This window comes from Eumetopias jubatus, unplaced genomic scaffold, assembly GCF_037043125.1.
Source record: "Eumetopias jubatus isolate StellerSeaLion01/CBP00866 unplaced genomic scaffold, mEumJub1_p1.0 scaffold_7, whole genome shotgun sequence".
Taxonomy (NCBI): Eukaryota; Metazoa; Chordata; class Mammalia; order Carnivora; family Otariidae; genus Eumetopias; species Eumetopias jubatus.
Window position 1 is genome coordinate 13,058,606 of NW_028274813.1, and position 14,257 is coordinate 13,072,862.

Genomic DNA, 14,257 nt, shown 5'->3' on the forward strand with positions numbered 1-14,257 from the left:
TTAAGACATAACTGTGTAGCTAGGGAAATGGCTTGTTTGTTGAGGTATAAAGAGAATAATTTATGAATGTGCTCCTTAGTTGTTCTTATTTACTTGTTTTTGTGTATTTTTCTTTTAGTGAGATTCTCTGGTAATCACATCCATGGGTAATCATTTCCAAGTCTAGACCTCACAGTTGGACATGGTTTCCTTTGTAACTTTTTCTTCTTTGCTGTTGGACCAGAATCTTTGGTTTTCAAGTCATTTGGCACAAGGGGTCAGAAATGGTCTGTGGTTTAAATGGGTCATCCATATGGAGATAGTCAGGAGTTGGCCATAGCCACTTACATATATGCAATTATGAGCTGGTTTAATGCATGTAGTGTCTTAGTGCTTTCTCTGAATACAAAGTGCTGATCTAGAAGATTATTATACAATTAGTCTTTAATTACTCAAACTAATGGAATATGCATAAATGATACCCCCAGAAAGTTAATCCTGTGACTATTTTTACTTTCAACCTTTGTACATACTAAGTCTTTTTTCGACGCTATCACCATTCATGAGGAAATGTACTGATTTGTGTTCCTGATTCAGCTGTACTACTGTTTCTGACCATTGAAGGAGTTAAGCAAATGGGTGAAAGGGCCTTGGTTAATTTAAAAACTATAATTGGATTAAATCTAGAATGCTGATGCTTTTTTTGTCTCATCTAGATCCTCTTTATTATGTATCTTCTAGAAGATATAAATGTTTATGCCCCGAACAAATGGCCTACCTGGTGTTTTTTATAAAAATTACTGCTTATGATTTCATATGCTTTCACTATGTCTCTCTTGCTTACTTTTTAGCATCTGTTTATTTAATCATGTTTTGGATTCATAGCTTTTCCTTACATGCTTAGAAGAGTAATCTATTTTAGTCTGTCTACCTTCGTTAATTTTAGAAATTTTGGGTGTTTTTTATTTTACAAATGAAAACAGTGGCCAATTTAAAAAAATAGTTGTGTTAAATGGCTCAAATTCTCCTTTTTTTCTTTTAAAATTATATTGAAATACTTAGTTTTCTAGGTATGTATTTTTTTAATATTTGGAATTGAGTGTACAATTAAGATATGTTGTATAAGAGAATTTAGGAAACAATGCTTGTTTGATAAATATGAAAATCAAGTGCATTTTATTTTTAATGTGTTTTGAAATTTACCTACTTTCAAAAAGAGATTTAAGGGCATTTTCAAAGATAGGTAAAAAAGAGAGAACCTAAAAAAAAAGACGGCGACGACAACCGAGTGAAAGCCAGATAAAAGGGAAGTGGAGTAGATGTCATAGACATCTGGGGTGAGACAGGCATTGTAACCGAGTCTTATATTTACCTCTGAGGTAACTAAGAGGCAGGGATGAAGGGAAAACTCTGTGACTTGCATGATTTTCTTTTTCTTTCTTTTTTCTCTTTTTTCTTTTTTAAAGACTTTGTTTATTTGCGAGAGAGAGAACAGGAACGGGGGAGGGGCAGAGGAGAGGGAGAAGCAGACTCCCCACTGAGCCGGGAGCCTGACATGGGACTCAATCCCAGGACCCTGAGATCATGACCTGAGCTGAAGGCAGATGCTTAACCAACTGAGCCACCCAGGTGCCCCATAATTTTCCTTTTAAAGGCAAGGCATATAAATTCATCTAGAACAGTGGCTTTCAAGCTCTTCCGATTATTACCCATAGGACGAAATAGGCACATTTTGTATTGCAACTCAGTATGTGTATTTATGTTATGCATATAGACATATAAACACACACACACACTTTTTTCCACTGACACTTACATAGTGTTTGTTATCTACCAGGATGCTTGTATTAATTTATTTAATCCCCACACCTTATAACGTAGGAACTATTACTATCCCTAGTGAGGAAATTGAGACACTGTTATCTTTTTTTTATAATTATTATTTTAGAGAGAAAGAGAAAGAGCACAAGCGGGGGGAGGAGGGGAGAGAGAGGGAGAGAGAATCTCAAGCTGACTCCCCGCTGAGCACAGAGCCTGCCATGAGGCTCAATCTCACAGTCATGACCTGAGCGGAAACCAAGGGTCAGATATCCAACTGGCCGAGTCACCCGGGCACCGAAGACACTGTTATCTTAACTGTTTTACCCAAGGTCATATAGTTACTAAATAACGTGTCTAGGGCTCAAACTCAGGCAGTCTGTGTACTGACCATTGCTCTGCACTACCCTCTTTTCCCCTCCTATGTGGTCAGATTTGTTTACATTCATATATACGTACACATGCACATGCATATATAAAGAGAAAACACAGGTTCCATGAAATACTTGTAGTGTATTTGGTTCTCTTTTAGTTTTTTAGAATGCTCTTTGAACCCATTAAATTGATACTGTCATCCCCTAGTGGGTCACAGCCCACTGTTTGGAAAAAACCTGTTCAGGCAGACTTGTGACAAGCGCTGAAGTTATTGAATGGTTCTTATATCGTGAACATTAAATCATATCATGAGAATAGCATCTTTGACAAAAGAGGTGGCGGTATTATTGAAAACACATAATTGTATTTTAGGTGGTCTCTTTAGAAAGTGATACACATAGGATTAAACTGTATTTTACTGATGTGTATCTGAGTAGAACTGAGCTGCTACTATGGTCCAAGTGAGGTGCTTTCTATTGCTCTGTCCACATAGGGTAGATTTTGGAGAATTACTGGGATGGACAATGTTTCTTTTTATTTCTTTTATTTTTAGAGGGGGAAGGGGCAGAGGGAGGGAGAGAATCTTAAGCAGGCTCCACTCCCAGCACCTGAGCCTGACGTAGGGCTCAATCTCACGACCCTGAGATCATGACCTGAGCTGAAACCAAGATTTGGATGTTTAACTGAATGAGACACCCAGGCACCCCAGTAATGTTTCTTTTTGATTCTAAGGTCTAATTAATCAGATGTTTCAGATGAATCTTTAGAAGTACCAAATTGTGGTTAGTCAGTTTCACTGTTGCACTGAGAGTGTGTGTTTTTTGTGGATGATGGTGCCGCACTAAACACTGAAATGAAGCTAATTCTCTGAGATTGATGATGGCAGTTTTACGGGGCTTCATATGTACCACTCTAGCGTTACTCATTGTGTACATTCAACTCTCCTATTGACAAGGATACCAGTTTCCAAGAGCAGGACAAGTGAAATTCAGAATTCCACGAGTGTATTTCTTGCTTGGTTCCATTTCTGACATTGCTGTTTTGGGGTGAATGAGGTTCCACAGGGGAAGAAGGAGGGAAGGCATGTGGCCTGATGGTCAGTGCCCAGGACGTATCACATGTGGAAAGACAGAAACCTTTCCCCAGGTTAAATTATATATGAGAAAGGGATATGGCCAGGCATTGTAATTCATTCTTAAGTGGTTGTGGCAGATTACAAAACAGTGGCCATATATGGATGTCATTTTGTTTGGACATTTTCCTGCTCTAGAACGGTAGCATCTAAGTTTCCTGAGTTCACTTTCACCGGGGAATGTTGCCAGGAATCATATTTAATACCCAAATTAAAAGGGATTGCTTCAGGGTGCCTGGGTGGCTCAGATGGTTAAGCGTCTGCCTTCGGCTCAGGTCATGATCCCTGGGTCCTGGGATCGAGTCCTGCATCGGGCTCCCTGCTCAGCGGGGAGCCTGCTTCTCCCTCTGCCTCTCTCTCTCTCTCTCTCTGTCTCTTATGAATAAATAAATAAAATCTTAAAAAAGGGGGGGGATTGCTTCATGAAAGCTCATTGTTCCTTCCCCAGAGGGAAGGAGCTGGCTGGGTATGGCTCTGTGCTGCAGATCTGCGTTACTGGTTTCTTTCATTAAAGACTCAGCTTCAACTTCAGATCAAAATTACTAACCTGAGAAGAAGGTATTTGGCTCTATACCATAGAGCTCATTCTTTGGTCTAATCCTGTGCACTAACTTGTTTGTTCATTTGTTTTTCATGCGCTCAGTATTATTTGAGTTTCCATGATGTGGCAGCTCAAGTTACTTGCTAATGATAGTGAGTAAAATCAGACAGTGTATGATTTTATGTATGAAACAGACATGTTTCTGATCATCTCTGTGACAAAGAATGTGTGGTGTCACGAGAACATAAAATCAGAGGAGTTGTGCTAGTCTAGGAAGTCAGAAAAGGTTAGCTGTCTGAAGGAGTCCGCTAAATGAGGTGCTAAGAAGGCGGAGAGAGGAAGGTAGCAGCTAGATAGTAATAAGGATTCTCCCAATTGTAAGGGCAGTTGGAAATCAACTGATTTGAGCCAGAAGGGTTATATTTTTCTCACCAGTTCAGATGACGTCGCAAAAGCTGTGTTTACCAGGTTGAGGATGGAAGTAAGCTGGGAGGCATAGTTAATGTGGTTGATGGCCAGGTCACCCTTCAACAAGATTCCATTAATCTGGAAGGAGGAGAGAGGGATGGGTTCCAGCAGTGATGAACATGATCCTCTCTCATATGACATGATTGGTACTTGTGGTTAATCAAAAAAAGTTGATTAAAGTGGAAAATCACTTTAAAAGGATATATATATATATATAAATACTCTGAACATATTATTTTCACTTAAAAAAGATAAACGTTCACTTACCAGTCTTTATTTGTAGGCACAGGACATTTTCTTTGAGAATAATTTCTTAAACAATAGTTTATTTTGTATAAACTACACTTGTAGTGCAACATCTAAAATTAAGTTTCGGATTCTTTAAAGTGGAGTGAGAACCAGACGCATTTGAAGTACTCTGAGTACAAAATCCTTCTACATTTCCACAATTTCCCCCCAAGCCTTTTATAGTGTTCCACCCACACCTAGCTTTTCAGCAGCTCTTTTTTTTTTTAACTCTCTTGCTTTTATGTAGTTCTTCCAAAGTACTCAACCTCATTTTTCTCTTTTCTTTCACATTTACATTTTAGTGGTTTATGTAATATATGGTTAAATTACATAATAACAGTAACATCGACAACAGGAGTCAATGGGTGAGGCCACGAGTATCTGTGAGTGGTAGGAAGCAGACGGCTGAGCTGTGGGGAGACAGAAGCGCACGGGTGAACCAGCCCGCCCCAGGCATTCAGTGTGCGGCACTGTGTTGGTCAGAGGGAAGGGGAGGTCTCAGTTGTCTAAACGGAAGTCATTAAGAATTTCTACCATATATTTTTTAAAAGGCTGTGGTTCAAGTACGGTAGTTTCGGCTACAAGTTCGGTATGAACCCAAAGTGTAATGTGGATGATAAGCAGTGTGTACAATGTACACAGTTTTAGATAGCATTAGGAAAAATTTGAGTGACAGGAAACAATGATCTCCCAGTGATTGAGCCATTTGGATCCCAGTGAGAACAGCATGTCCCAGATGAGCACTGTAATGCAAACTAAATAAACCAGGGACCTGCTAGAACAATGGTCCTTAACCTCTTCCTCCAGAATAATGCATGTAAACACGTAATTTTACATGAATTTGATCTTAGGGCATTGTAAAGTGATTGCTGTTTTAGACTATAAAAATATTTTTTTACCAAATTGTGAGCTCATTATCATTTTAATGCAAGGAGTAAATGCTACTTCCTAAAACTTTTTAATGAATTCACATTTTACAAATAAAGTGAAAAGATCAGTTTAATTATGGTCAAAATACATTTCAGCAAGAAGGCTGCTTTGTTTAGCTTGAAAAAGTAGTTGAAATTGTGCAGCGGCTTTGATATGGCAGCATGAATGTCGTCTTGTTTTAAAACCGTCAGTCAGTTTTAACTTTTCTTTATTATGACAACAAGTGCTAAAAACCTGATTAATAATGGTAATTGTGGCAAGTGGAATAAGATTCCTACATTGGAAAAGCAAACCAAGACCTACTCCACGGAGCTAGACGTTTCCCCGTGGTTCTTGGTTTTAGTTCCTTTTACATTATTTGCTTTATCCTCAAGCTGTTGAGATCATTGTCAACAAGGTTTGCCAACATTGTGCTGTCTGTGTCAGCTAGGATAGAATTCTAAAGCCACATTTCAATTTGAACAAAAGTAACCTTCATAAGATATCTGTAGTTTTCCTCTGAGCCGTAGAACTCTTTTTCCAGCTTTGGAGAAGTTTACTTACGCATCCACTCCAAAAATGGCTGCTTGGCTAGACAACCACGCAGGTCTTCAGCAGAACCCAAAATGATGTCTGTAGGGCCTAGAATTGAAGGATTTATTACATTCATGTGATCACAGGTGTCTGTCAAGCTAAGTCAGGAATGAATCCTTCTTGTCATGGATTCTTAGAATTGACTTTCCCTCAGTCTCAAAGTAAGGAGAACTTCTACCCTCCATCAAGCGCTGTAAGACTGGTCCTCTGGAAAACCAGTGAACTCCATGCCCTCTTTTGCTCGTATTACTTGGCAGGGTATCTTGAAAAGGCCCTGGTGCTGCTGAAATCAGTAAGATTCACAGCAGTACACAAGACTTCTGTGAGGATTGCTGATAAAGCATTTTGAAGCCATTGCGTGTTGATGTGGACATTAGAGTCACACTAAAGCAGGAAGCTCAGTCTCTTAAGTAGAAAAGCCAGATGTGTTGCCAAACATCCATTTTAGGGGCTCTATCTGAGCAGGAAGTACTATTTATTTTTTACGGCCAAAAGAGTTTTCACCGTTGGTAACCTTTCCAGTTTGCAAAAGATGCTTTCAAAATTGGAATTCTTCAGTGATGTCAGCACACACGTAACGAATGAAAAGCCAGGAGTTGGTTGGCTGCACTGGAAGGCAGGCAGCGTTACAAATGGGAAGGATCTAATCCTGCCATCAGTTCCAGTTTTAGTGGCCCCTCTTAAAGTACTGGAAAACATGTGGATGGTTCTGGAGTTGGGGGTGCTGTTCAGCAGAAGGACTACTTGACTTTCTCCCTCTGTACTAAGCTGCAAACCAGCTTACCCCGGGACGGTGGCTTGTGTAAAGTCTCTCCAATGATGACTGTGTTTTCTTCCCTGTTGCCGTGTGATAAGCAGCCTTATGCGTGCTTCAAAAACAAGACCGTTTGGAGGCAACTGTGTTTTAGTTAGGCAGCCTACTCGTAAGATCCTGTTTGTCTGAAATATTTGTTATTTGGAATGTTGTAAGGCACTTTTCAAATTTTGTTGACAAAAGCATCTTTGGCACTTACTGTGTGATAAAAGTACTTAATATAGCTTTAGTTAATCATGGCAATTATAAAAGTAAAAACAAGATTTGTAAGCTTTATCACACTTTTTCCCCTGACATTTTTTGATAGATGAGAAAGTAATTGTATTGGCAGGATATATATGTAGACTTTAGCTTATGTTATTGGCAGGCTTCTGGATATCATCACATGGCAAAGAAGATGACTGTTTATTATTTGACAGATAGTTTATAATGTAGCAATAGGATGATTTTATATTACTTGACACATCCATTATCATCCTGTGCTATCTCATATTTACGTGGAGAGCGTAATACAACATATTTTTAAAGTAACAGGAAAGAAATCAAAGAAAAAATGTTTATAACTCACAGAGCACATCAGTGGAACCTCCTAGTGGTGAGAAGTCTCAAAATCATTTACTTTAAGATCGGTTTAAGGAATAGGGACATTTTGCGTAGGTGAGATGGCATGATAGTGTTTTTAAATGGTAAAAAAAAATTGTAGAAGAAAGGTAATATTCTTTTTTGTAAGTCCAGAGGGTGTAGGAGGACCAACAGATAAATATTATAAAAAAAGGCCTGTTTCCACTCAGTGTAGGGAACATTTTCTAATATTTCCATCTCCCCTCTCCATCAATAAAATGGGCCACTTTGCAAGACTTTCTCCTCTTAGAAATTAATAGCACTGTGTCCATTTCACCAATAAAACACCTAACCTCTATTATCACTTCTGCTTAATGTCTGACTCCTTCTTTATTTGCCTGTGAAGTCAATCACTGAAGGGAGGCAGATGGAGCATAGCTCAGAGTGTGGGCACAGGGCTAAGTGGGCAGGTATGTTCTATGCTTCAGTTTCTCCATCTGTGAAATGGAGGTAGTCCTCCTCATCTACTTACAGGGATTCTATAAGAATGGAATGAGCTAATGTACCTCTAAAGCGCCTGACAAGTACTCAGATGTCCTGTGCTAACACCCTGCATTGGTCAACACTTACACTGAAAGACTAGCTACAAATAATCCGAACAGCCATCTTCCAGCGATGATGGAAGATTTTCTTTGTTGGAGAGGTTATATGGGTAACATAATTTCTAAGGAACATTCTGGAGATGGGAATCTCAGAGAACAGGAATTCAGGGCAGGTGCCATGCGTGTGTAGGGAACACAAAAGCCCCATACTTGTAGGGGACTTCATTTTCTCCCAAGTTTATATCATGGCTGACTCTGTGGACGATATAGCACATTTCATTAGAATATTTTCCAGCTTCCTTTCAGTGCTTCTGAATAGATTAGCTTTTTTCATTTTTATACTTCAGGTTAATTTGTTAGGTTCTGAAAGTTATCATTTTCTTTTTTTGGTTCACTTTTACCTCACTAAAATCTCAGTCTATACTTATTTTATTTGTAATGAGATAAGACACAAACCTTTTGTGAACTTTCTCTGTATTCCAGAATGTGTTCAGTATATCTATGGTAGTGATTTTACTAAAACCCAGAGCATCCAATTTCTAGTATTTGTGAAGAATCGTTTTTTAAAATTCATTTTCGGTAGAAAATGTGGTTCCCTGTAGCTTGAATCAGTTCTGCCACTTCTTACCCAAGTCTTTTGGCTGGTTCCTTACGTTCCTTGAACCCATTTCCTCATCTGTGAAATGGAATTACTGAAAGTACCACCTTCATTGGCTGTTCTGAGGATTAAGTGAACCAATATGTGGAATATGTTTAGCGCAGAGCTGGCATAGACAAGTTCCTTAGGAAGTGTTGGCTTTCCTCCTCCTCAGGAGTATCGCAGCCTTTCACTGATCCGTTTGTCTGTGTATATCATCTGTTTGGGTACTAATTTACTTCCCGAAGGACTGACCTGAATAACACAGAGGGTACAAGCTTAAAGCTTAAAGCTCTCTCACACTAGTGAGTGGATCTGAACAGAATTATGTGCTCAGTACTGTGAAGGTGAGGGCAGAGGGCAGGGAAGCACTGGTCTGGATCAGAACTCAGACTGGCTCCAGAATGGTCTGACTAAAGTCTTGAACTTCAAAAGTGGGACTGGGTTGCCCATCCCAGGAGGTATTTAAGAGGGAAGAGAATTTACATGCTGTAGAGATGAATTGGGGACCTACCCCTTCCCTGTCACAGTAGTGTTTCTGCCTTTCTTCCACCCCTCTTTGTACCCCTTCCAGCCCTCTCCCCCTTTCTCTGGGGAAATAGATACAGATACCTGCTCTACCTGCTCTGCCCAGGGTACACCGTGCTCCTTCCGGTGCCCCCACTTGGGGGAGTGGCGCCACACACAGGATGGGCCCAGCTGAGCCCTTAGGGAAAACTTGGTGAGGCTGACCCACTGAGCCATGACTTACTGCCTGGAGATGTAAAGGGGCTTCTGTCAAGATTGCTGACATTTTAGGGCATTTTAATGTTTTTTAAAATCTGAAGATCTCTTTTGTTTGTAACTGTCAGCTTCTGTTCCTTTAGATTTTTCAGTAAGTATAGAGGGATACTTGAGGTGCTTGATTTAAATGTGTGAGATTCTTATTAAGAATTATTTTCATTTGTTTACATCAGCAGCAACACCTGGAGATCTTATCTGATGTCTGAAATGTCCCAGATGTTCCAGAATTGGACTGTGGTTAATTGACCATAATAACAGCTAGTTTCCTGCAGCTAAAAATATTGAGAAAATACCAGTAAAATATAACTTTGTCAGCAGTGGTTGGATATGTAAATACCAAGGTTTAGACCTAGAAATATATTTGGCATACAATTGAAGAAATCTATGAAAGAACTAATTTTTAAAGACTTTATTTATTTGAGAGAGAGAGAGAGAGAGTGCACGAGCAGGGGAAGGTGCAAGGGAGAGGGAGAAGCAAATTCCCTGCTGAGCAGGGAGCCCGACACGGAGCCCCATCCCAGGACCCTGGGATCATGACCTGAGCTGAACGCAGATGCTTAACTGACTGAGCCACCCCAGGCGCCCCTCTGAGAGAACTATTTGAAACAGCAATGAACAACAAACAAAGAATGTTTGTTTGTTGTGCATTGTAACTTGCAACTTCCAATGAATTACCGTTGTGTGTGGTATTTTAACTGTTTTTATTTTTTCTTCTCATTTTCAGCTTATGGAAAAGTATTTCTGGTTCGTAAAATCAGCGGTCACGACGCTGGCAAGCTGTACGCCATGAAAGTCTTGAAAAAGGCCACAATAGTGCAAAAGGCCAAAACCACAGAGCACACAAGGACGGAGCGGCAAGTCCTGGAGCACATCAGGCAGTCACCGTTCTTGGTGACCTTGCACTACGCTTTCCAGACAGAAACCAAACTTCATCTCATTTTAGGTAAGTGTCCATCGTTGGTAGACTTCTAACGAGAACGCTTTCTCTTGGGTCTTGAGTTGCAATGAACTCAAAGGACAGCATACTGCAGACTTAGAAGAAATGAAGTGTTTTGACCTTCATTCTTCTCTTTGTGGTGGCAATTCCTGGAACATCCTGAATTGCTCTGGGTTTGGGACCTCCCAGCCTGAAGGAATTTATATTCTTCTATTCCACATTCCTTTATTAATCTTAAGAAATACTTGGGTCATTAGGAGTGTCTGCTTCCCTGGGCAGTGTACTTCCACTTAAATGTGAGGAGCTGAATGGGGAAGTGGGCCACAGTTTCTGCTTTAGGAGTTCTCAGGAATGTCCAGGTTTGGGTGGACAAAGGGATATTTATGGAAATCGGTAACTGGGAAAAATAAAAAAGAACGTCTTCTATTCTTGGAGATGCTTTGCTTTTCTGGTGATAAACGTACACATAAAGGAGATGCCAGTCAGTCAACAGATCACTCCCATTTCTACCCATAGGCACTTTCTGAATCCTTTCCTTTCCCAAATAGAGTTGGACCATCATATATGAACTTTGAAAATATCCTCTGTTACGTGTTGTCCGATTGCTTTGCAGAAGAGTTGCACCATTTTCTGTTCCTACTAATAGTAAATGGTGGTACTGCTAATATTGCACTCTGTCATCATTGACTATTTCATTTGTTACAATTTTAGTCCCATTCTTGTGATAATTTGCATTTACATATTAACGATCTTCTAGTTATCTAACCGTTCTGAGGATTAGATGAGCTAGAATTTCACATAGTGCTCTGTAAGCATTAGCTATTTCTTGAGTGCCTATGGTATGCCAGCACTATGCTAAGTATTATCCATGGTGATCACTGACCCTTACAACAGTGCTGGTAGAGTCCCCCATTAGTGATGTTGAAGGTTCTAGAAGCTGTATTTCCTGAAGTTACATGGTTTGTGTAAACTTGAGAATGAAGGTTGGAACTTAGGTCTGACTCACTTCAAACCTGCCAAACAGTGCTGCCTATATTCTTTGATTACTGGTAGTACAAACAGGTTCTTAAATATATTGGGTAATTTGTTGAGTGCATTTTGGAAATTATACTTGTGTTAATGATGCCTAAAATTGCATTCACTTTTTGAGTCATGAAGTTACACTTCAGGCTCAGTTTGCAATGCTTAGCATCAACTAACAATCCTAAATCTCTTACATAGAGAGGCCACACCCTCCCCTGCCCTGTCACAGTCCCCATTAATGTCATTGTCTGCCTGATGTCCTACAAGTCAGTATCATTTGGCTCTTCTTTCTGCCTCCTATGTGTATCTGCTCAGCTATGTTATTTACTCATTCTTAAATATGTATTCCTGGAGTATTTTTACCTAGTTGTCAGGGGACAAAGCATTTTAATACAATGGTTTCAACTCTTCCAGCGGCAGAACTCTTACCCCAAGTGAAAACATAAACAAAGAGAAATGAGTACCACTACCTGAATCTAAGCTCAAGGGCACCAAGCCCTACCAGTTTATTTCTATCCCTGCCCTACAAGAATTTCCAGGGAAGCTTTAGGAAGTCCATAAAGACTGGTTGAGGAATAATTACCTTGTTTAAGCTTCTCCTTTTACAGTGAACCAGCTCATAAAAGTTAAATCATGTGCCTAAGATCATACAACTGATATAAGCCAGAAGTAACAAGAACGCATCCTCCTAGACCACCCCTTCCAACGCAGCTCCTCTCTGCCCTCCTCCCTCTTCTTCCAGTTCTCTTATCATAACTGTACTCAATCTTTTTTTGTTTCTTTTTACTGCTTATTGTAAATAGTGTAGTTTTTGTAAACCATGTTTTTAATTTAAAAGTAGAGGAATGGAATATTTTGTATTTGATTAAAAAACAATAGTGTTTAGTAGGGTTGCTTTTTCGCTGTTGGTTCTCCATTAATTTTGCTCTTTGTTGGCCCATAAATAAACAAATGCAGAACAAAACAGGAAAATTTGTTTCTCACACCAGCTCAAGAGTAGAATGTAGACTAGAATAGCACCTCGGCTCCCTCATGAGTGAGGCAGTACATTTGAAAAGCATGCCCTCTACTTTCTCTCTGCATGGATATATTTAACATAATTTCTCTTTGTGCGTGTTTATAGTTGTTATTCGACTTTAAAGACAAAACTTTTCAGAATCTTAGAGCAAGACTTTATTATAAACCGTCTTTATGGTTCTATTTGCAGTGCTTAGAATACGCAGTAGGTCAGTTTTCCAAATACTGTGCTGTACCCATAGCCCTTATTTTGCCATAACAAAATACCACACACTGGGGGCTGAAACAACATTTATTTCCTCACGGTTCTGGTGGCTGGAAGGCCCCGATCGAGGGGTCGGCAGTGTTGGTTTCCTCTGAGGGCCGTAAGGAAGTACATGCTCCAGGCCTCTCTCCCTGGCTGGCACGTGGCCTCCCTCTTGCTGCCTCTTCACATGGCCCTCCGTCTGTGCATCACACCCCTGGTGGGGCTTTTTGTGTTCAGTCATCCTCTAAGAAGGATACCAGTCAGACTGGATTAGGGCCCACCCTGATGACCTCATTTTATAAAAGTAACTTAATTACCTTTAAAGATCCAGTCTTCATATACAGTCACATTCTGAGGTACTAGAGGTTAGGGCTTCAATATATTAATTTGGGGGTGGGGTGGGGGCACAATTCAGCCCGTAACTATCCCTGAAGTTTATTGATTAACCGACTTTATCCAGTTTTGTGTACTGTTAGAGGTTAATAGCAAGAATTTTCATGTGGAGCTCTTCAGGGACCCAGCTGACCTTTTTGTCTGAAGAATAAGTAAACATTATAGATCTTTTTAAAAACCGTATTTTTTTAAAACTATTTATTACTACAAAAGCACATATATGCATATAGAAAATATGGGAAAGCAAAAATAACATTTTCACTACCCAGAGTTTACCTCATTATGTAGCAACTGGTTATTACTTAGTATGTATCCTTCTAGATCTTTTTGCCCGTGTGTCTGCCTGCATGTACGTTTTATCAAATGAGGTTGTCTTGTACATACAGTTTGTAACCAGTGTTTTTTTCTTTCAGTTAATGATGTCTGCCTTTCCTGGTTAATAAACTTTCATTTCATTTAATACCCAGTGGTACCAGTTATTTATTGCTCATAATAAACCACTCTACAGTTTAGTTGCTTAAAACAATGATTTATTTTCTCATAATTTTGTGCGTTGGCTGGGCAGATCTCTGCTGGTTTGGCCCAGGCTCGTTCATGCGGTGCTCAGCTAGCTGGAGAGTTGGCTGGGCTTGAAGTGCCAGGATGGTTTTGTTCTCATGTCTGAAAGTTGGTGTTGGCTCTTGTCTGGGCCACCTCTCATCCTCCAGTGCAGCTTCTTCGTAGCATGGCAGCCTCAGGAAAGCTCATGAAAGGCTGCCAAGAGGGCCAAGGTAGAGGGTGCAAGGCCTCCCAAGGCTAGGCTCTGGAACTCATACAGCCTCGCCTCCAACACAAGACCAGCCCAGATTCAGTGGTAGAGAAATAGACTTCACTGTTTTTTGTTTTTTTGTTTTTTTAACTAAGGTATAATAGACATACAGCATTATATTAGTCTTAGGCATATAATGTAATGAATTTGATATTTGTATATATTGCAAAATGATTACCTAAGTAAATCTAATTAATGTCCCTCATCACACATAGTTGCAGAATTTTGTTGTTGTGATGAGAACTTTGAAGATTTAACCTCTTAGTTTCACATATGCAATACAGTGTTATTAATTATAGTTGCCATGCTGTACATTATATCTTCATGACAT

The 14,257-nt window shown here is 39.7% G+C and overlaps 1 protein-coding gene across 1 annotated transcript in view; it reads left to right on the top strand.

The window, feature by feature from the left end:
* Positions 1 to 14,257, top strand: part of RPS6KA5 (ribosomal protein S6 kinase A5) — a 178,428-nt gene that overhangs the window by 62,773 nt on the left and 101,398 nt on the right. Inside the window, exon 3 of the mRNA XM_028099153.2 lies at positions 10,226 to 10,444. Coding sequence (XP_027954954.2) covers positions 10,226 to 10,444 — 219 coding nt within the window. The remainder of the gene's footprint in view (positions 1 to 10,225; positions 10,445 to 14,257) is intronic.